This window comes from Nicotiana tabacum, chromosome 22, assembly GCF_000715075.1.
Source record: "Nicotiana tabacum cultivar K326 chromosome 22, ASM71507v2, whole genome shotgun sequence".
Classification (NCBI taxonomy): Eukaryota; Viridiplantae; Streptophyta; class Magnoliopsida; order Solanales; family Solanaceae; genus Nicotiana; species Nicotiana tabacum.
Genome location: NC_134101.1, coordinates 62,471,795 through 62,495,913, shown reverse-complemented (window position 1 = coordinate 62,495,913; position 24,119 = coordinate 62,471,795). Strand labels below are relative to the sequence as shown.

At 36.0% G+C, this 24,119-nt stretch overlaps 2 protein-coding genes across 2 annotated transcripts; one reads left to right on the top strand and one right to left on the bottom strand.

The window, feature by feature from the left end:
• The first annotated feature begins 521 nt into the window (after window positions 1-521).
• Window positions 522-884, top strand: LOC107790071 (protein SMALL AUXIN UP-REGULATED RNA 51-like). The gene has a single exon (XM_016611967.2). The coding sequence runs from the start codon at window positions 522-524 to the stop codon at window positions 882-884; it is 363 nt and encodes a 120-aa protein (XP_016467453.1).
• Window positions 885-6,219: 5,335 nt separating this feature from the next.
• Window positions 6,220-11,460, bottom strand: LOC107790074 (ABC transporter F family member 1). Its single transcript, XM_016611971.2, has 6 exons — window positions 11,193-11,460; window positions 10,858-11,088; window positions 8,770-8,843; window positions 8,483-8,693; window positions 8,153-8,387; window positions 6,220-7,686 (listed from the first exon to the last, which is right to left on the bottom strand). The coding sequence occupies exons 2-6, from the start codon at window positions 11,086-11,088 to the stop codon at window positions 6,629-6,631; spliced, it is 1,809 nt and encodes a 602-aa protein (XP_016467457.2). The 5' UTR covers window positions 11,193-11,460; the 3' UTR covers window positions 6,220-6,628.
• Window positions 11,461-24,119: the final 12,659 nt, after the last annotated feature.

Sequence of the window (24,119 nt, the reverse complement as noted above, 5' to 3'; positions counted from 1 at the left end):
TTTCCAAATTTGATAATTGTTACAGCTCAATCGTGAGAATTTAACATATCTCAGCTTGTTGTTTATCCATTTTTAAGCTTATAATGCTAAATCATACACAACTGATTATTTTTTTAATTTCTTTTTTGTACAATGGTGGGTTCTTTAATGATAGTGATTTATTAAGAATGCTAAATAGGGAAGTTAGAAATTATGTCCAATTATTATGTAATTGGAAGAAGCGGCAGATATGACGTTAAAAGAGATGTTCCACGGATGAAAGGAAACTTCATGAATCATGAGTTCATGACTTCATTCACATGCTTTTGTCTCACGATATTTACACCAATTGACAGTCCAACCATGTAAATACCAACCTTATCTCCGACTCTGCCAGCTTCGTACGCTCACACTATAAATATATTATACATATAACCTACGTAACATGCTTTAAAAAATTAAAGGTGCCCAAAGAAACCCCTACCTAAGTAAAACCAAAAAACAAAACCTAGTAGCTTTACTTATTATTTTCCTCTATCATAATGTCAAAGGGTAGAACAAAAGGCCGGAAGAAAAATATCAGTGGGATAGTGAATCTGATAGCAGTGGTAGCAAAGCTACAAAAGAGTCTTCTATTAGGGAAGAAATTACCGTCCGATGATTATTTCGACGAGTCGGAAAACAACGTGCCGGAGGACGTGAAGGAAGGGCATTTCGCCGTTGTTGCGGCGGAAGATGATGAAGTGAAGAGATTTGTAGTTCCATTGAGTTGTTTAACACACCCTTCATTTTTGACGCTATTGGAACAAGCTGCTGAGGAATATGGTTTTGATTGTGAAGGTGCACTTACAGTACCATGCAGGCCAAGTGAAATGGAGAGAATTTTGGCGCTTATTTATACTTAGTTCACTCGTCACAGCTTAGTTTAGTAGCATAACTCTTTCTACTAGCGTTGCACTGTTTAATACTTCTGATCAATAGATTAAGAAGAGGAGGATAAAAAACTTATGATGAAACATTTATATGTTTGAGTCTATCATTTCCAAAATCTAATAGGATATTCCAACTTTTTTCTTTATAGCGGCCATGATTGTGAATTTGTATATCATACCTGCATGTGGATGTATTATGGTGCATGCTATAATAGTAGAGTGGAGAAAGAATTCTAGTTCGATTTAAGGAAAAAAGTGATTTTAGCAGTGAACAAAAGTCTTTTTCCTAATTATTTTTTTTTTCTGTTTTTCCTAATTATTCACTTCTTCCTTCCTTTACTATAATCTTTTTTACCCTTTTGTTATTCTGTATGATAAGATAATGTGTTTGTCATAATTGGCGCCTTAAAGTGCTATTATTCAGTTGTTTCTTAGAAAAAAATTTCTATTTTGTCCTATTGAAATTAATAATTTCGTGATATTGCATAATTCTGAATATGCTGAATCGGAAGGTTTAGGGTTTGTTGTGGATATCTAAGGGTTATTTTATTTGATTATTTGAATAATTTATCGTACCAAAAGTTAGAGGATCGACTTACTTGAACATAAGCAAAAGTCTCTAATTTTTTTCCAAAGTCCTGTAAATGGTTAAAGGATTTTCAGCCAAAAGACTATACTCACTTGTCACTACCACTACAAGGAAATTAACATTTTTAAACTTATTCTGAATCCTTTCCTTTTGATATCCCTCTTTTTTTTCTTTTTCTTTTTTTTTCATTTTGATATTTTGAGCCCAATCCTCTATCATTTTTATCTTTCATTTTTCGGGGAGGAATTTTCAGAAACCACTATTGTTTAGTGTCTATTAACTTCTTATAGCTACCATGTACATAATTACTTCCTATAGCAACTATTCAGATGTTATACGACTGTATTTGCTGTATTCGCGACTGTATTCGCTGTATTCGCGCTACTGTACAGTAGCAAAAATCGCCTAAAAATAGGGAAATTCAGGTGTTTAATAACAAAAGGAGGATCAATTAGCGTGTATCACTCCTAATTTAACTCAACAAAATCAATTCTAAAAAAATTTCACTGCTACTGTGTTGTATTCCATGTATTCGCGCGACTGTATTTATAAATACATTGAGGTAAAAAACAGGGATTACAGATATTTAATTATATATTCCATGTATTCGCGAGACTGTATTTATAAATACATTGAGGTAATCCGCCTAAAAAAGTGATTACGGGTATTTAATAACAGAAAGCGCAATATTGAATTGTATTCAATTTCACTAAATTGAATTCAGTTGTATTTAAACAATAAAAAATTAAGAAAATAGGGTGTATACCATTCTATTCAATTCGACTGTATACATTGTATTTAATACACTGTATTCAATTCGACTATATTCAAACAATAAAAATCACAAAAACACAATGATATTCGACTGTATTAAAAAAATATAGACCTTCAAAATATATAAATACAAGCGAAAAATAATATATTTACACAAAAAAACTATATTTGAGTGAATTTGTACAAAATATAATGTATTTGTATCATTGTATGTGACTAAATAGCAAAGAAGAGAAGAAAGTTCGTTGAAGATGGTGTTTTCCGGCAAAGCAAAATACTGTATACATTGTATTAAAACTAAAAATAGAGACTAACAAAAATCCGGCCCTCAAATCTTCTCCGGCGTAGAAAATGTTACAGTATCTGTCGTTCATGTTACAATACCCATACTCTACTCGGATTATTCCGGCATCGTTTTTGCTCCCCGCGCAGTGGCCCCAGCCTCAGAGCAACGAGCTCCTCCTTGCTATGAATGAATTTGATTTTGAAGAAAAGGTCTGTCTTTTTCCTCTTTCTTCCAACAGTTTAGAAGTATTTTCAATTGCAGTAACCCTAAAGGATTCAGCCAGAAAATTCACGATTAGAAGCAGAGGTATTTTGTTCGAAGAGAGAGAGAAAGAAGAAAAAATTTATTGAGATTTTGAGAGAGAGAATCGTGTGTTAACTGAACGAGAGAGAGAAAAAAAAACATAAATAGCATATTTTACGCCTCAGTGGTAGTGTATACCATAAATGCTTATTTTGCTATAAAATATAAAAGGTAGCTATAGAAAATAATATTTTAAAATAATTTTAGTTTATAATAAATAGGGTGAATAACTTTGCTATAGGAGGTAAAATTTCCTTTTTTGTGTACATTTGTTAAGTACTATATAAGCTTGTTTGAGGAAGACCATATATAGGGAAAAAGTATACCCCTTAAAAAAGGGTTAAAGAGATTAGTTTGTTTGGCCAAACTTTTTTTTTTTCAAAGTTGAAGTGTTTGATCAAACTTTTGAAAGAAGAAAAAAGTGATTTTGAGGAGAAGCAGAAGCAGTTTTTGAGAAGTAAAAAAAAGTAGTTTCTCTTGAGAAGCACTTTTTTGAAAAGCATTTTTGAGATAAATACACTTAGAATCGATATTTAAAAGCTTGGTCAAACACTAGTTGTTGCTGATAAGTGTTTTTCAAATTAATAGCCAAACACAAACTGTTTTTTACTAAAAGTACTTTAAAAAAAATACTTTTGAGAAAAAACACTTATCAAAATAAGCTGATTTTTGCAGTTTGGCCAAATAGGCTATAGACTATTAACTAGTGCATATTGTAGAATTGTGAACTAAACATCATTAGTGAATATTGAATAAACTGCTTAATTAACAAATTTGAAATCACTAAGATAAATGAAGTACTATTCTATGAAGAAAACTTGTTAAAATCTAGAAGCAAAAGAAATTCAAGACAATAGCTGTTAATGTATGAAACACTAATACGTCAATAACAAGTGACCTATGTATAATATTAATATTCATATACAATTCAAAAGAAAAGGGGTATAATTAGCGTTCAAATCGGTACAAGTACGAGAAGTTAAGAAAAATCAAGAAACAAGGTACAGGTACAAGCCAACAAATAGTGTGGGGAGTAAAAATATTTGAACAATGAATATACTTCCAATATTAGATGATGGAAAATTAATTATGTCAAAAGATTATAGAGGTTGAAGTTTTAAGGCCGATGCACAAGAAGCTTAGGTGTTTAGTCATGAATTAGTTGATATCTGAAAAAACATTATTTGAAGTTAGATTTTAAAAGAATATTTGGAAGTTGATCAACTTGTGTTTGGACATGAAACACCTTAGAATTAAATCCAGCCATAATATTCTAAATGTGAAAAATTAAAGTTGCATTTTGTCTCATACTCCATTCGTTCACTTTTACTTGCTCAGTATTCTAAAAATAAATTTTCAGTTTTACTTGTCACTTTTAGCATATCAAGAGAAGACAGTTTTTTTTTTGTTATACCCACAGTATTAATTATTCATTTTAAATCATTTTCTCAAATCTATTAAAAATATGCATCAATTAATATGAGTATCATGATAAAATATGCATTTTATTTATTATTTCTTAAGGGGTGTGCAAAGTCCATGGTGAACAAGTAAAAGTGAACGGAGGGAGTATTTTGTAGTTTCTTAATGTTTCATTTTTGTTTTTAAAAGTCCAGCCATATTTTTTTTGGGTGAAAATAGACAAATCTAATTCTCGTGACATTAATTTGAACAAGAATGGATTCATATAAATTGGGAAATTGATATGCAGACCAATTAAGACACGTTGACAAGAATTATCTCCCCTATATATGCTTTTCTCTTTTATATAAATATCGCTTTCTCCACCTTTCCACCTTAATCCCCTCCTTCGTGTATATATATATATATGCCCAAATTTTCAATTATTGTGATGGCCACAAGCTATTGAGTTGCTTTTATGGAGAGAAGTGTGAATGAGAAATGTTTAATTGAAAACTGAAATAATCCTCCTCCTCATTTAATTAATTAATGTGGCAGACTTGGCTGATAAAGGTACAAACACTGTAGTTTGCGGGATCCACTTATGTTTCTGGTTGTTGACAACCCCATTCCTTTACTTTTACAAGAGTAATTGTTCCTACGACTACAGCCCTTATATTTGACTTCATTTTCATTCTAGTAACTTTTAGCTCCGACTTATTGATGACTTGACATTTTTTGCTATTGGGTAATTGATAGTCGGTCGAGAAAAACCAAAAGTATGGCTAATTGGGAAAAAAGAATGAAAAGGAAAACAAATAAAATAATGGTCTTTTTTCCTTTTACAGATCTTCATATTCTCTTACAAAGACATTTTCTTGGTTTGCTCTAGTGGTGAGCACCATCCGCTTCCAACCAAGAGGTTGTAAGTTTGAGTCACGCTAAGAGCAAGGTGGGGAGTTCTTGGAGGAGGGAGCCGAGAGTTTATCGGAAACAGCCTCTCTACCCCAGGATAGGGGTAAAGTCTGCGTACACACTATCCTCCCCAGATCCCACTAGTAAAATTATATTGAGTTGTTATTGGTGTTACAAAGACATTTTCCGTAAACGCTCAACTTCGAGTAGGAAACACACAACTTGTCATCTTAGCATTATAGGGTTTAATAGATATGGATTTGACAACTTTAGGTGCTTAATGGACCGGAGCTAAAGTTAAAATATCTAAATTAAAATTGAGGTCAAGATTAAAAGTTCGTCTGATGTATTTACCCTTGTTCAGTAACAAAGCGTAGCACGTAAAATCTAAATTGTGAACTCAAAGTCTGTCGCATCTCTTCTTTTATTGAACTCCTGTCTTGTCTCGAAATTTAGTACTCTCCTATTATTTTGAAGATTTCAAATACATTTTATTTAATTGTGATCTTTTCAAAATTGTATAAGGTATTACAAGTAAATTCTTATGGTAATTATCAATTGGTAACTTAGTAAAAAATATAATAATCCGTCATATATCACATATTAAACTACACTAATAATGTAAAAAAATTATTTTATTAGTTCTCCTTAGAATTTTTTTTCTTTTATTCTTAGAGCTAAGGCCCATCGTTGAAGTTGGTTTTTCCAGCGTTATATTTACAATCTTAATCAGAAAACGAAGTTTTAGCTTGTCATTTTGCAATGAAAGCTACATGAGTGCTTCTCACGCAATCTTTCGTTCTTCCGAAGTACAAAAAACAATGAAATTTTGTTAGTTTCAGTATTCTAAATTCATTATATTAGAAGATGTAATTACCAGTAATGTTTATGACCTAGGTCGATATAACAGCTCTCCAGCAGTGAGTGCGATGTTACCTAAAGCGTAAATAATACAAAAATGGAGTTCCTATTCAGCAGGCTACTAAAAACTAAGATGAAGTATATCTTGAAGACATATCTGGCAAACATATAAACTGCACTTTAAATAAAAAGGTAAATTCATAAATCACAATAGTATTAAAGTCCCAAAATCTTAAGTACAATATAGCTATGAGCATAGATAACAATACAAGGTCATGTTTAATGTAAGGCATCAATTTGGCTGCTATTTCTCCTCTCGGTTCATGACTTGTGATATTGGAGAAGGGCCAGAATGATTTGGACAACAAAAATATCGCACCAAGCTAAACATCAGCCAGTCCAGTCATACGGTGAACGTGATCGCTTCCTCTCTAAGGTATTCAGCTGGCATGGTGTCACACTAACGTCGCTAACTGCTGATGGCCTGCTGCTGATGTTGACTAATTTCTCTTCGGACTACACTATTAGCCAGGAGAAGCAGCCATATTTTCACTTGCTAGTAATACCCAAAACTTTAGAATGTCTGCTTTAATCACCTAATCCGGCCCTCAACTTCAAATGTAGCTTGAAGTCCATAATGTCACCCTCCCACCGTGTCACAGTTTGATTTTCACATACCCATATCTCGTGGGCAACCTGGTTTATGAGCCTGAAATCATGACTAACAAGAACCATGCCACCATCCCATTCATTCAAAGCCTCGGCAAGTGAGTCAATAGTCTCAATATCAAGATGGTTGGTCGGCTCATCCAACAGCAGCATGTGAGGTTGCCTAAAAGCTAACCACCCGAATATTACCCTGCTTCGTTGACCATCTGACAAGTTCTTCATAGGCATAACTTGAGCTTTACCAGTAAGACCAAACCTCCCAATTGCTGCTCTCATCTTCTCCTCCTCATTTCCAGGATACTCTTTTATCATATATTGGAGAGCAGACATTTCCATGTCAAGCTTCTCAGCCAAATGCTGGTGGAACTGTGCAATCCGCAGGTGATTATGCCGCCTAACCATGCCATCAAGGGGAACTAAATCCCCTGTCATCAGCTTAAGCAGCGTGCTCTTTCCAGCTCCGTTAGGTCCCACCAGTGCTACCCTTGAATCAAGGTCTACACCAAAATCAAGGCTCTTGTAAATGAGATTATCAGGTGTGTAGCCAAATGTCACTTCCACAAACTGCAGAACAGGAGGTGGAAGTTTGCCAACATCAGGAAACCGGAAGACCAGGACCTTGTCCTTCACCACCTTCTCTGTAAGCCCTCCACGCTCCATCTTAGCCAGTGTTTTCTCTTTGCTTTGTGCTTGACGGGCTAGTTTGGCTGATCCATGTCCAAAACGAGCAATGTACTCCTTCATTGAAGCAATCTGCTCCTGCTCCCATCTGTACTGTTTCATCTGATTCTCTTCCAGCTCCTCACGGGTTTGGACATATTGATCATAATTACCCGTATAGAGCTTCAACTTCTTATTTTGCATATGGATGATGTTAGTACACACACCATTTAGAAAATCTTGTGAGTGTGAAACAACCACCAGAATGCGGTCAAACTTCTTCAGGGTTTCTTCTAACCACACGCAAGCCTCTAGGTCTGCATTCAGGAGAAAAGGACCATAAGCATGTGATATCTAAAAATCAGTGAATGAAGAATCTAGCAGACCTTCATTAGATCCACGTGTGAAAAAATGACAAGATACTATAGCATCCCTGTATTTCCTATCAGTTAAGAGGGAACTTCATGTAACTACTTAGCAGAGGGAAACAAAAAGACACCAGGAAAAATGCTGTAACAAGAGTGCAAACTAACACATTTAAGGTCCCATATTAGAATCTGCAATATCAGTTTCATTGCACAACAACAACAACAACAACAAGCCCAGTAATTTACCACAAGTGGGGTATGGGGAGGGTAAGATGTACGCAGCCTTACACAAGTGGGGTATGGGGAGGGCAAGATGTACGCAGCCTTACCCCAACCCTGGAAGGGCAGAGAAAAATTAACTATGTCCAGATACTCAAACCAATCATGTCGCAATAAAAATGCACCAGAAGATTACCAAGATGATTGGTGGGTTCATCAAGCAACAAAATGGTCGGATTCATAAACAAGGCTCGAGCAAGAGCAATCCTCATCCTCCACCCACCAGAAAAATCTCGTGTTTTCTTTTCTTGCATTTGCTTGGTAAATCCAAGACCAAACAAGATCTCAGCTGCACGCTTCTCAGCGGTTGATGCATCCAAAGCTTCCAAACGCTCATAGATTCGTTCAAGCTGCTCTCCGCCACCATCATCCTAAAGATAGACACAAAACAAATCATCACATTCGCCCAAAAAAAGAAGATCAAGCCGATGGAATGGAATGTAACTTATTACTCATGGCACAGTACCTGTGCAGCCAGGACTTCAACTTCTTTCTCCAATCTCAACCTCTCTTCATCGCAACTAATAACAGCTTGAAGTGAGGACATGTCAGACGCTTCAATCTCACGTGTTAGATGAAAGATATCCATATGATCTGGGATGGGAAGTTCACGACATCCTATAGAGGCAAGAAGAGTAGACTTTCCACAGCCATTAAGCCCAAGCAAACCATAACGTCTGTGAAATTAAGATCATAGAATTTGACTATCAGCTATACTAAGAAACAGCCATACAAAGAGATGACAAACCGTACCTTCCATAGTTGAGCTCCAGTTCAGAATCAACTATTAGATCATGCCCATGGAAAGTAAGTGATAAAGATTCTATCTGCAAACGAAGAGTACCATAAAAGTGTGAACTCCCTGTAGGTAATAATCTTTTTTCTTAGTCATAGTTAGTCCAAAAGCATAAATATGTATGCTTCTTGTTCATGAGTAATGGCAGCTATATGCACCTTCACCAATCAAGACCATTCTAAGTAAATATGGGATAGCTTCAGCTATTGACTGATTGATGTACCAAGATTTGGAATATCACACTCTGCAATAACACCCAAGTAAAGTGACTGTTCGAATGCAAAGGGATTCAAGGAAACAAACAAACTTATCCAAAAAACTCAAGGAAACAAACAATCAAAGCCTCATAAACGTCACAAGCTTGCAGTGACGAACAATGACAGGACACAAACCCATGAAATAAAAAATAAAAAAGATGTCTCTGTCACAAGATATCATAAGGTCTATGCAGGGCAAGTTGTCAGGATTAACAGAAATGGATACAAACTCCGTACAAACAAAACCAGAGAGCATCATTGAGCAAATATACTGTTCTTCAATTGATATTAATTTCTCATTTTTGCAACAAAGCCACACCAATCACTAAATCTTTCAGTCCTCTTGCTGAGTAGAACCAAAAGTTTCATTCATTAAGCATTAAAAAAACGTATTGCAAAAACATCAAGACCAGGCATTGGTGTGTTCATAATTCAGTTTGGTAGTTTTAAGATTTTTGGGTATTTTGCCAGTCTTGCACTTCATTTTTTTTTTTTCAAAAACTCTTTTTAGATTTATTGCTCAAATATTAAAGATAATTTCTGATTGGCACTAATATGACAATTTCTCAAAATGTAAGTGTTGATTTGAAGCTATCAATTAGGAGTCTGAAAAAGCAGAAGCAACAGAAACCAAATTGAAATTAAAAAGAAAGGAGCAAGCGCACATCTATATTTACAGGCAGAATCAAAGTCTTATTTTTAATTGATATTCAAGTAACATTTATCCAAAACAACACATTTCCTCTTTTCCTTACTAAAAGATGGGTGTGTGAACAATTTTAACTCCCACTTGCAACAATTTTAACGTCCTCTTAGGGTTCCTCTCAACAGGCGCGGATGTAATGTGTTACCAACGGGTTCAATTGAACCCATTACTTTTAATGCGAAGTAAGAATTTTTATGTAAAAATTCTTTAAAATTACAAAAATAGTAGATATGAACCCATAACTTTAAAAATATAATGGGTTCAATACTAAAATCCTTAAGAGTTGAACCCATAAAATTTAAATCCTGGATCCGCCTCTGCCTCTCAACCAGCGACAAACTATAGCGCTTGGCAGCACTTAACGGTCATATACTCTGTCCGCTGGCATTAGAGAATATAGAACTGGCAAATGATATGTTAATTGTTAACCAACCATTATGTATGTTATTGATCAAGAAAAAAACTAGAAATCTTGTATAAGAAAACTAGTAACTAAATCTAAAATTAAAAAATAATTAAACCTACTCCCTCCATCCAAAAAAGAACCAACCCATCTATTTTTGGGTGTGAATTTTTACATTCATTTCTTATTCTTTTAAAATAATTTCAATATACTGAAACCATATAAAAGTACGACAAATTAAAGTTATTTCTAGTTTAAATGATTATTATTTTTTTTGAAACCTTGAAGTGAAAGAAAAAAACATTTTGACACACCAAATAAGATAGTAGTAGGACCAAACAATTTGGATAGAGAGAAAGATAGCATCTTATTTTCAGAAATTGATTGAAATGTTTCTACTTCATGTATTTTCAGTTCTCAACTTTTATTATTTTGGATTACTTTCAATTCCTAAACCATATAAGTGTCTATGTTATAGTTATATTTTCTGCCATTATGAGCTTTTCCCGTATGACAACACTGCCACCACTACAAACAAAAAGCATAAATAATTAATTAATTAATCAAACTAAGATTTTCCGGTTTTTACAGAGTAACAAATCGAAGAGAGAAAACTCAAAATTACGATTAAGAATTCAGGACCTTAATTCCAGAAATAAATAGATCAAAAGAAACTAACCCGAATATCTCTGGAAAGTGGATGTGAACACAAAACACCGGTACAAGTCCGATCAGATAACTGAATTTCCCCTACACCATTCGTTAAATCATCGACACTGTTGCTCTCCGCTGGAGAAGCTGTGGCAGCCGCCGCCGCTTTCATTGCTGCCGCCTTAGACTTCCCACTTCTCTTGGCAGCTGCGGCTGCCTTCTTCTGCGCCTCTCTCCTCTTACTCGCATCCGACACCATCTATCCATTTTCAGAAGAAAAAAACACCACTAAGAATCAGAAAACTTAAAAAAGATACAGGAAACACTTCCAATAATATGTGTAATTCAAATCGGAAAAACTACCTTGAAATCGTAGATGTCAATAAGAATATCTAGTGTTTAAAATAATCAGATGGCTGCCTTCTTCTGTGATTATTGGTCGGAGAAAGAGGAGATTCCGATGATGAGTGTTTCTGAGGAGTTAAGGAGATGGTAGAGGAATATTTATAAGATGAGTGTGGGAAGAAGACGATACACGTGTCGTTTTTGTGTTGAGGTCCAGGAGAATTTTGAAGCGGTGATACTTTGAGAGTTGCGACCTTTTTTATTTAAGTTGCGTAATGTGACTAGGAACGTGTCACACTTGATTACTTGATTTTATAGCACTTGTTATAAAAATGTCGGTTTTTAATTTGGCTCGTGTTATCTTCCCACCTAGGAGGTGGTCAGCTAAAACAAATAGTCGCTTCTTATGGAAAAATTAGCTCAAATGATTCAAAACTAAAATTTAACTACATTAGCAATATAAAATATTGCCTTAAGAAAAGCAATATAGTTTTCGCTCGGATTCATCTTATGTGTCTCAAATTAAATATCGCATAGGTAAAATTAGTTTATAATAAATGGCCGGATGGTAAAATTGTATGGGGTAAAATTGGTTTATAATAAATATTCGAATGATAGTATGACACGTGGAACCGAAGACAGGTAAAAGGTGAGTCAAGTAACAACCAGTACCGAATACGACAACTGCAATCGACATCGGGTAAATTCTGAAGGGATCATGATCAACGGGAACAGATTGAGTATTTGTCATCGGATAGCATTCAATGAGAGAATATTCTCTAACATTAATGAACAACCATTACAAGGAATATTTGCATTCATGATCTGTTGTTACATATTCATCAATGACTCCTTTATTATCATTTAAGTGGAGCTTGATCATAGGATCTTGTTTCCTTAGGTATAGCTATAAACAGCAAGCTCAACAGCCATTGTAAAACACGAAATTCTTGGAGAAACATATGTTATGTTTTACTCTCGGTTTCAATTAAACAACTTTATTTGCTCTTTATCATTGCTTTCATTTTTGTCCTCGGAGACATTGCGCTCGGAGCCACGCTTGTCATCTTTTTCAATTTCTATTGTTAATCCTTATTTTTATCTTGTCTCTTTATCATTTTTGGATCAAATCAGTTCGATTGTCTATAAATCACTTAATAATTACCATTTTGCGGGTAAATAGTTTGGCGCCCACTGTGGGGCTTAGACAGTTGTGTAATTGCTTTGATCCTTACGTTTATTACTAACATGTTTGATTTTTCCTTAGCAAGAAATCAGGAATGGAAGCTAATGATGTCAACATCACGCACAACGTTGAGGGACACGAAGATTTGCCTAAACATGAAGACTCAATCAGCAACACTCGCAACGAAGGGGATGAAGCAACCCCGGTTCGTGAAGGGCAGCACCCCCGACATGTGCGGGAGCCAAATCCTGATGATACGGAGGAAGAACATGTCGTGGAAACAGTGAAAATCTTAAGAGAACAGCAAAAGGCAATCATGACTCACCTCTCAAGGTAGGTCCGGGTAATGATGGAGTTAAGACAAGCATTGTTAGGTGCTTCCAATAATGCAAATGGAATGTGCCCAGTTCCTCCCAGTGTTCCTGCGAATCAAACGACTCAAAGAGTCGATAATAACACCCCAAGGGGGGAGGTTAGTTTTGATGGTGTCGGGGGGACCGATAGCGAATATGGGAATGACCCCTTCAAAACCGAACTCATGAGGTTTATGAGGTCAATGAACGAACGAATGGATCAAAATGCGAAGGAGTTCCACGCCCGAATGAATCAGATTTCGGATACCCCGCCAGTTTTGAAAGGCCTAGATTCGAAGAAATATACGCAATTGCCATTTAACCCGAGCGCAACGCCGGAGTTAATTCTGAAGAGGTTCAAAATGGACATACCAAAATATGATGGAACTTCGGATCCGCAAGAGCACATCACAACCTACACCACAGATGTGAAAGGGAACGATTTGGCTCAACACGAGATCGAATCGGTCTTATTGAAGAAATTTGGTGAAACCCTCACAAAAGGGGGCCCTTACATGGTATTCAATCTTACCCTAGTAATCAATTGACTCTTTTGAAAAGGGGGCCCTTAACATATTCAGGATTGCGCAAGGTGAGTCCGAATTGTTGCGAGTATTCGTGATCCGATTCCAGAAAGAGAGGATGTTGCTATCGGCTATACCCGATGAGTGGGCAGCGGAGGCGTTCACAAAGGGTTTGAATGCACGGAGCTCCGACACATCCCGAAAGTTGAAGGAAAGCCTACTCAAATTCCAAGCAACCACATGGGTGGATGTTCGTAACCATTATGAGTCAAAAATGAGAATAGAAAACGATCAACTCGGGTTCCCAACATCAACCAAGGGACGGGACCGAGACAAAAACCAGGACAAGTTTAAAAGCAACTTCGATGCGGATCGGCGGTCTTCTAAAAGTCGTTTACTTCCATATGAAAGAGTTGAGGTCTCTGCAACAAAGGGTTTCGGTCCTCGGATAGGTTCGCCCCCATAGAAGAGTCGATCGTGGCTGGAATAATAGGTCGTTACAAGCAAAAGTGGCACCAGGGGCCCGGGACTCCAGATATCCCAGGTTATCGGATTATAACTTCAACATCAACTTAGTGGAGTTGGTATTAACGATGAGGAATATCAAAGAGCACGATTCCCGAAGACAATCAGATCTGATCCCAACTAGTGGGATCCCAACTTGTGGTGTAAATATCATGGGACTCACAGCCATAGAACTGGGGACTGTCGCCATTTACGAGAAGAGGTGGCGACATTATTGAAGAATGGCCATCTCAGAGAATGTTTAAGTGATCGAGCCAAAAATAACTACAGTCGAAGCCGAAACAATGCAAAGCCTTAAAAGGTGGCAGAAGACTCTCCTCGTTGACTATCAACATGATTTTCAGAGGGAATGAAATCAACGGTGTAACCTGCTCGGCGGCTAAGAAAATGAAGATATCGGTGACTCACAACAAGAGACTCCGGGAAGTCGGAGAGGAAGAAGACGTTGGCGGACTCCTTCTTCCACATAATGACGCCCTGGTAATCTTTCTTAATATTTTATATTTCAAAATTAAGCGTGTTTTGGTTAGCCCAGGAAGCTCAACCAACATCATTCAATAGAGAGTATTGGAACAAGCAAAACTGACTGGAAGCATCATTCCGATAACAAAACTCTTGGCTGGATTCAACTTGACAAGTGTAACAACCCGAGAAGAGATCTTGTTGCCCACGAACGTCGAAGGAGTAACCAAGACAACCTTGTTCGAAGTGGTAAATGGCGACATGGGCTAAAATGTAATCCTCGGAAGGCCGTGGATACACGAAATGAAGGTTGTGCACTCAATATATCATCAACTACTAAAATTCCCAACCCTTGAAGGGATCAAATAGATAAGAGGAGACCAACCGGTGACAAGAGAGATGAACGCGGTAACTGTTTCTAGCAATAAGGGAAAAGAGTACAACAAATAACAATTACAGGAGCCAGTGCCTTCCCCCTCTCCGAATGAAGACAATAAGAGTGAGGAGTCATCGGAGTCCTATCAGGTTCCGAGATACTTTCACATACCGGAAGAGACAAATGCAACTAAGTCAACCGTAGAAGAATTCGAGCCGGTGGCTTTGTTCGAGCAATTTATGGAAAGGAAGTTCCATTTGGGGATAAGGTTAAATCCCGAGATAAGGTAAGGATTTATAAATTTTCTTAAAGCTAACGTCGACTGTTTTGCATTATCGTGCTCTGATATGACAGTTATCCCATTAGAGGTGGTCGTGTATAAGCTAAGCCTGGATCCGTACTTCCCACTAGTAAGGCAAATAAAATGCCCAAAAGCCGAGGTCAGAAACAGGTTTGTTAAGGAATAGGTAACTAGACTGTTCGACATTAGTTCAATCCAGAAGGTAAAATATCCAGAATGGTTAGCCAATGTAGTTGTAGTTTCGAAGAAGAATAACAAGTTTAGAATGTGCGTAGATTATAAGGATTTAAATAAGGCGTGCCCTAAAGACTCGTTACCATTGTCAAATATTGATCAAATGATTGATGCTACGGCCGGGCACGAGTTAATGAGTTTCCTTGATGCTTACTCCAGGTACAATCAAATCAAGATGAACCTGGAGGATCAAGAAAAAACTTCTTTCATAACAAATTTTGGTACATACTGTTACAATGTGATGCCATTTGGGCTTAAGAATGCCAAAGCCACTTATTAAAGGCTCGTTAAAAAAATGTTTGAGAAAAAAATAGGCAAAACAATGGAAGTATATATAGATGACATGTTACTCAAGTCTTGAATGCAGGAGATCATTTGAAGCACCTCCAAGAGACCTTTGACATTTTGAGGAAATACAATATGTGTAACTTAACCTAGAAAAATGCGCGTTTGGGTTGGTTACGGTAAGTTCTTGGGTTCTTGGTCACGCAAAGAGGGATCGAGGTAAATTTCGATAAAATCAAAGACATCGAAGACATCTCGGACCAGCAAACGAGCATAAATAAGTTAAAAAGGTTATCCGGAAGGTTGGCCACTTTAAGCGGGTTCTTCTCAAGATCCTCGTAAAAATATCATCACTTCTTCTCACTTTTGAAAAAGAAGAACAATTTTGAGTGGACTCCCGAATGCCAGCAGGCACTGAAAGATTTAAAAAGGTACCTATCAGCCTCCAGCCCCCCGTTACTATCAAAACCGGGGGAAGGCAAATATTTGTTGATATATCCAGCGGTCTCGGAAGTAGTGGTAAGTAATGTTTTGGTCCGTGAAGAAGAAGGAATGCAATTTCCAATTACGTTAGTAATATATTATCGGGAGCGGAGACTCGCTATCCGTACCTCGAAAAATTTGCCTTAGCTCGCGTAGTAGCCTCTCAAAATCTTACGCCTTATTTTCAATTCCACCCGATAGCCGTTGTGACAACCTTTCCCTTAAGGAATGTCCTTCACAAGCCTGAGTTGTCAGGCCGGTTGGCTAAATGGGCAATCAAAATTAGTGAGTTCGACATTGAGTACAATCCCAAGACTGCGATCAAGTCATAAGTTTAGGCCAACTTTGTGGCCGATTTTAGTCCCGTATTAATGCCCTTGGCTGCTAAGGAAGCAGTGTTGGTGTCGTAAACGACATCGGGCGTTTGGACCTTGTTTACTAATGGAGCTTCCAATCTAAAAGGGTCCGGCCTCGAGGTAGATTTAGTCACACCTTTGGGTGAAACCCTAAGAGAAGCCATTAAGACTGTTCTGTTAACTAACAATGAAGCCGAGTACGAGGCTTCGGTTGCAGGACTTGAATTGGCCCGGGGACTTGGCTCCGGGTTCATCGAGATCAAATGTGATTCTCAACTGGAAGTAAACTAAGTGTACATGATTTATAACATAAATGAAGAACACATGTAGCAATATGTGAATAAGGTTCAAGCATTGCTTGCACGATTCAGGGAATGGTCGATCATACACATTCCGAGAGAAGAAAATATGGAAGCAGACACATTGGCTAATTTGGGGTAATCTACGAAGATGAAAGGATCTCACTCCGGTACAATAGTCCAATTTATGTACTCGGTATTGGACGTGGACAGTTACTGTAAGGTCAATTCAACCAACTTAGTCTGGGACTAGAGGAATGAGTTCGTCAAATATCTTCAGCATGGAAAATTACACGAAGACCCGAAGGCATGTCGGGCACTATGAACCAAAGCAGCCCGCTACTTCCTCGTGGATGGGAAATTATATAGAAGATCATACCTAGGACCATTGGCCTGATGTTTGGTAACCTCGTAGGCGGACTACGTGATGAGAGACGTCCATAAAGGGATTTGTCAGAACAATTCCGGTGTAGATTCGTTAGTTCTAAAGCTGGTTAGGGCATATTACTATTGGCCCCAGATGGAGCAGGACGCAAAGGAATTCGTTCATAAATGCGATAAAAGTCAACGCCATGCGCAATTGGTGAACCAAATGTAAGAACTTGCATTTGGTGTTGTCCCTATGGCCATTCATGAAATGAGGAATGGACATAGTCGGTCCTCTACAGCCGGGGCCCGGAAAGGTAAGATTTCTGTTAGTTTTAATTGATTACTTCACTAAATGGGTTGAAGTAGGTCCTTACCAAAAGATTGGGGAACGCGAAGTAGTGGACTTCATATGGGACCACATAATCTGATAACAACACGATAGGAGATTTAAGAATCACTAAAGAAAAACAAAAAAATCAAGAAACGTGCGGAAGCTAAAAGAAAATAGGGAAACGAAAAAGAAGATAAAAATTAAAGATAGATTGAATTTAAGAAAGAGTTTCTTGAATTCAAGAAGTCTATTCTTGAAGTTGAATCATAGCAACAACAATTAGCTAACGAAAAACTAATCGCCTTTGGTAGAAAATTAAAAACAAGAGATAGATTGTGAAATCCAACCCTTTAGAATAACAAGAACAACAATAAGCCTAAACTTATCACCTTTCTTGAATATCTAGAAGTGATCTAAGATTTCGAAAAGTATTTAATCTTACCACCTTAAGTTGATTCTTGAAGGTTGAGGAATAAATCCAAGAGTAGCCACACACAAGAGTGCAAGAAAAATCTCACAATTTTTGTTGATATTGTCTATAATAATCTGCTCTAAAACAAAGAAAACACCCATTTATATAGAGAGGGAGTGACAAAATTCTATCACAAAAACAAAGAAAGAAAGTCCTAACTACTTTGGACAAAAAGTCCAACTACCTTAAGATAGGATCTTGAAAGTCCAAAACCAATCTTGGAAATCTTGAAAAAGAAAGAAAGTCCTAACTACTTTGGACAAAAAGTCAAAGTACCTTAGAATAGGATCTTGAAAGTCCAAAACCAATCTTGGATAGAATCTTGGAAATCTTGAAGATCTTAAAGGAAATTTGCAAGCAACTTAGCACCAACTTGCACTCAACTTCTAGAACGACTATTGTACACTTCTTTGACATCAAGTAAGTCTTTTTTATATTATAAAAATGTGACTTCATGTAGGACTAATTGGGCTGCAAGTTTGGACACATTTTAGGTGCCAAAATGGTCCAAAAGTGGACTGATTAGGACCTTCTTCAAAGGAGGTCTCTTGGGATGTAATACTCCTCTTCTTGGACATAAATTTGGGCCATAAGACAATTGTAACACCTAGATAATTCACATCATCAATCCTTGAGTCCTTGCTCTCAATTAACAACTTCATTATTTGCACTTGAAGTCTAATGATCTTGTTTTGCAACTCTTTAGCTTGATATCTTGTTAAAGTCACTCTTTGAGATTCCAAAGCTTCATCCTTGTCTTTGAGTAGATTTGAGCTTCCTAGGATGCTATCATTCCCCTCTTCTTGAAGAAAATTCGTCCTCGAATTTTGACCTTGCAAGAAAAAGAAAACACGTACTAGTAAATGGCATCCATTAATTTGCAAAAATAGTAGGAATAAAATAAGATAATGACCATGTGTCCATTTAACCCAACTAATCCTAATAGGTGTAAATACTCCCTTATAAATCATATGGACATCATCATCCTAATAAAATTTATACCTACCTAGATTAATACAATAAAAACCTCTCTTAGATGCACTATGCAATGGAACTTGCAATTCGATCTTGTCGGTAAGGTAGTCCATAGGTATACACGACAAAGAAATTATAAAAGATTAACCACACATCCATTTAATATAAGTATCTCTACCACATGTATCAAAGAAGACACTTTTATGATATAGCCAATTATCTACAATTACAAATCTCATGGATTCCTCTACATGAAAGAGTATTTGATCACAAGCGTCACAACAATCATGCATATCCTCTTTACTAGTAGCAAACACTTTTACAAGCTCACAATGAATATGACTTGAAGAATGACTGCCCATCAGATAACAAAAATCACATTCTAGCAATTTATCACGTGAAAACTCATTAGACACTTGAAGAAGAGAAGAAGAAATATTTAACTCATTCGCAAGCCTCTTCTCATAAATTTTATGTCTCTTTGCACCAAGTTGGAATACATAATCATCTATGTCATACTGAATTTCAAAAGACAGTAAATTACTCTTGCACTTGAACTTATATATTATAGTTAATGACTTGATATGCATCGAAATATCATCATCCACAAAACTTATAAAGTCACCAACATAAGAAATAAAAGCATACTTCATTACCTCCAAAAATACCATAGGTGTTCTAGAAAGGCCAAGAATTCGAATAAACCAATTATACATACCATACTTGGACTTATTTACCAATGGAACATCATCACTTTGTATTCTTTTATTCTGGATCCAACTTAGCAATGCTTTTAGGCAACTCCATGTCATAAACTTATAAATAAGGATCAAAATAGTTAAAGGGTTCAATAACAAAGAATTTAATCAATCTTTTATCTTCCACCATCCAACAAGAATTTATTTTTGCCAAATTCATGTTGGAATCCAATTGGATCCTTTGCCACCATCTCTTGCACCTCACATCCCCTTTCAAAAGGTCTTTCAACATGTGGCTGCACAAAATCACAAGAACTAATACAAGAAAGAGTTAATGGGTTAGGAAGTAAAGAAAATTTTTTCTTGCTTACACTCTCTTTGGCTTTTATCACAAGACTAACTTTCTCCTCACCCTTAGCCTATTTTCTCTCACTAAAGTTTTTTTCTTTTTCTTCACTAAAACTCTCTTGTTTTTCTCTCTCTACCTCACAGACTTTTGTTATCTCATTGCCTTCTCTCTTTTCTTTTTTCTCAAGATCACTCTTTACCTCACTTGACATCCCACTCTTTTCACTCAAGACAACCTCTCCTTTTTCCTCTCTTGGAATGTCAACATGCACTCCCTTACTCCTCTTATTCTTTTCTCTGTCATATTTTTTCATATTCTCTTTAACAATCTTTTCATCTTCACAAATTTGTGAGGGAGTCAAAGGCCCAAGAATGAGTTTCTTATCATTAACCTCAAAAGAGTATCTATTTTTTTCATACTATATGAATCACTTCTATAGACATACCATGGCCTTTCCAACAAAATATGAAAATTATTCATGGGAATGACATCACACAAAATCACATCTTCATACCTTTTAATAGAGAATTGCAATAATACTCTTTTATCTACCTTTACACCTTTCAACATGTAGGGTTCAATATGTTCAACACAAGGCAAGTTCAATTTCTCAACCATATAAGTTCTAATTAAGTTATAGCCAAATGCTTTGTCAATTATAAGGGCATAAATCGCAGGCATCACTTTAGCTCTCCTCCTTCTACTGTAACTACCTGTTTGAGACATCTTGACATAGATTAAAGGAATTATGTATCTCTCAAATTTGGCTTTTTTCCTATAATGCTCTCACCTCTCTTTCCTTTTTCACTCAAAGCAACTCTTGATCGTTAATCTTTAGATTTATCAATAAGCCTTAGTAGTCACAACCCTTGGTGATAAGAATACGGAGTTAGAAAAAAGAAAAGGAAAGTAAGGACCAAACCTAGGAAGAATAGGAATTGGTTATTAGAAAAAAAAAGGAAAGAATTTAAGAAACCTAAAACCCACAAGAATAAGGAAAGAAGTTACCTTAATCTTCAAGAACTAAGATCTCCTCTTCTTGTTCTTTTCTTGACTTGGAAACCATATAATATTTGAATCTGAAAATAATAATAATCAATAACACCTTTTTTTGGGTTGATTTTCATTTTTTTGGGGGGTTTGTTTTTCTTTTCTTTTTTTGCTCAAGAACCTCCCAAGATTATCAAGATTGAAAATTTGGAATCTTGATTAGCCTATGCTCTGATACCACTTGATAACAATACAATAAGGAATTCAAGAATAACTAAAGAAAAACAAAAAAAATCAAGAAACGTGCGGAAGCTAAAAAAAAAAATAGGGAAACAAAAAAGAAGACAGAAATTAAAAATATATTGAATTAAATAAAGAGTTTCTTATATCCAAGAAGTCTATTCTTGAAGTTAAATCCTAGTAACAACAATTAGCTAACGAAGAACTAATCGCCTTTTATAGAAAATTAAAAATAAGAGATAGATTGTGAAACCCAACCCTTTAGAATAACAAGAACAACAATAAGCCTAAACTTATCACCTTTCTTGAATACCTAGAAGTGATCTAAGATTTTAAAAAGTGTTTAATCTTATCACCTTAAGTTGATTCTTGAAGGTTGAAGAATAAATTCAAGAGTGGCCACACACAAGAGTGCAAGAAAAATCTCACAATTTTTGTTGATATTGTCTATAATAATTGTCACACCTCTTTTTTCCAAAGGGATCAGGGGAGTCTTTCCAATTAAAGTGACATTAATCGAAATGAGATTATTTAATTATTCAGAATCGCCACTTGGGATAATTATGGTGTCCCAAGTCACCGGTTTATTTTAAATCCCAAATCGAGAAAATTTGACTATGTTTAAAAGTCTGCGAAACCAGAAGATCGAGTAAGGAATTCTGTTAACCCGGGAGAAGGTGTTAGGCATTTCCTAGTTCCGTGATTTTAGCACGGTCGCTTTTATTCACACATGGCTTAAATTGTTTAATTACATGTTTTAGAACCTATGTGCATTTTTCTTTTGACCGCTTTTAATTGCTTGATTATTCACAATTATGGAATTATCTAGAAAAAGAGTCACGCGTACGTGTACTATTTTTGTTTGGCATGTCAAGAATCATGTCACATGTACGTGTACACAATTTACAATACTTAATTATTTAAGAGGAAAAAAAAAACCTTGGCCAAAGTCGCGCTAACGCGTACCTTGATTTATTTTAAAAAATCGTAATTATGTCACGCGAACGTGTACGCAATCACGATGATAGATTAAGTCGCTCCTAAAGCATTTTCGACAAATATTCATTTTTGTGTAATCCCTAATTCGGTGATTGTGTGTGAAAAGACTCGTGATTATGGAGTACTTTTACTAAAAGATATTTCATGCTCACTTCCTTTTAAACTTCTTATTTCAAGCATTTAGACCAAGCTCAATCCTAAAGTGAGTAGATGAATTAAATACTAATGGGATAGACCTTTTCCCAATTCCCCGACCCAATGCAAACAAATTGTATCAGACAACTATGGCATTTAAACACATGGGGGCAAACAAGCAAATAAAAGAAAGATAAATAATGAAATGAATCAAAATGGAAGAATGGTGGATTAAAGTATGATAAGATCCATCTAACACCTCGTTGATCTAACTCACAGTAATATCCAAATCAGAAAAAAAACTATTATTCTCAATGATAGACCTCTCCCTCAAAGTCACTCAAGGCCCTCACAACGTTTCTACAAGATATCTATTGGAAGTTCGTTTTTACTCACCCCAAAACTTTTCCCTCAAATATTTGTAAGCAATAATGTAAAAAGTAACTCATGTGATGAATATTTCAAGCTTTTGGTCTATGGACAAAACAAGTGATCAACGTAGCATGGAAAGGTAATTTGACTATTTAGGAATTGAGCATGAAAATGCACTAACACAATTTTAATGAGAAAATCAAGTGCCTTAACTCCTGGAGCATGAATGCCAGTGCTTTCAATTCAATATGTACAATTGAATTCCTCCTTAGCCACTCTCAAATACAATAGACTCTTATTTAGACATTCATTCATGTTAGGCATGCTTAGACATATAAATCCATTCACAAAATGACCCTTTGGTTCAAATTCAGTCAAGATTTGATGGAACCAAAACCATTGATTGCACTCTTATCTTGTAAAATAAAATTTTCGATGAAGAATCAGCAAACGAGCGAATGACCATAAGGGTTCACATTAAATCAGATAAACTAGACTCAAAACAGATTACAATCAGACAATTACCCAATTTAAAGATTGATGGCATGATAAGGAGAAAACTCATGAAACCTTCTCGATCATTCACTTCTGTTCAAAAGTAAGATTCACCAAGCAAAGTGAAACAAGTATGAAACATATGACGAGAAGCAGCTGTAGCAGATTTAGAGTATTAAGCGAGTGACCAAGCTCTCGTCAGACTTCAATTCCATCATTAAGCAGAATAAGAGAAGGGAAAACGACGAACCTTAATGAAGATTTCGATTAATTTCGAAAGTTGAATACAATGGACGATGGCAAAACTTCAATAGAATCGGCTATAGAATATGAACATGAGCCGTGAACCAGCAGCGAACCCCGGAGAGCAGACTCGATTTTGGCTAAATCGAACTCCATTTTTGAAGCGAAATTAAGAATTGAAATGAAGAATCATAATACTTGTTTTTGAAAATTTTTGTTCCCTGTTTCTGAAATTCGAGTGTTAATAGAATCAAGTAACAACAATTTTTTGTGTGATTTTTTAATCTGGAATTTCAAAGAGTCATGAAGACTAGAAAACCAAAAGAAGAATTAACCCTAGCCTCTCTCTCTATCTATGTGTGTGTGCGGCGTAAAATCTAGGGAGTCTAGGGATTTGGGGTGAGCTCTAAAATTAAAAAGTACCTTAGGGTTTGGTTATAATTGGGTTTAAATATGAGTGTAAGAATTGACATGGGCCATTAGATTTGAGAGAAATCGATGGCTAAGATTAAATCTTGTATTTAAGTGGAGAATGGGCTAATGGGTTGGGAAGAATGGGCCTTTGTCTTGATGGGCCACTAAAATCCGAAAATGAGCTCCCAATTGACCCAAATTCAATTCTTTCTTATTGAACAAAAATAAAAATACTATCAAAATATACTAATTAATAGGAGAAGAAGTATTATAATTTTTTTTTTGTATTTTTAAACTTATGTTTTTTTTAAATTAAATTTAAAAGTTGGCTGAAATCCTATTAAAATAAAAATAAGTAAATACTACTTTTAAAAGTTGTGCGGGTCAAAAATTGCGTGCTTACAGTTTCTCCTCTTTGATTGGAAACACGAAGAGTTTTCAGAGCAAAGAACAATAAGCAACGTAATTGATTTATGACC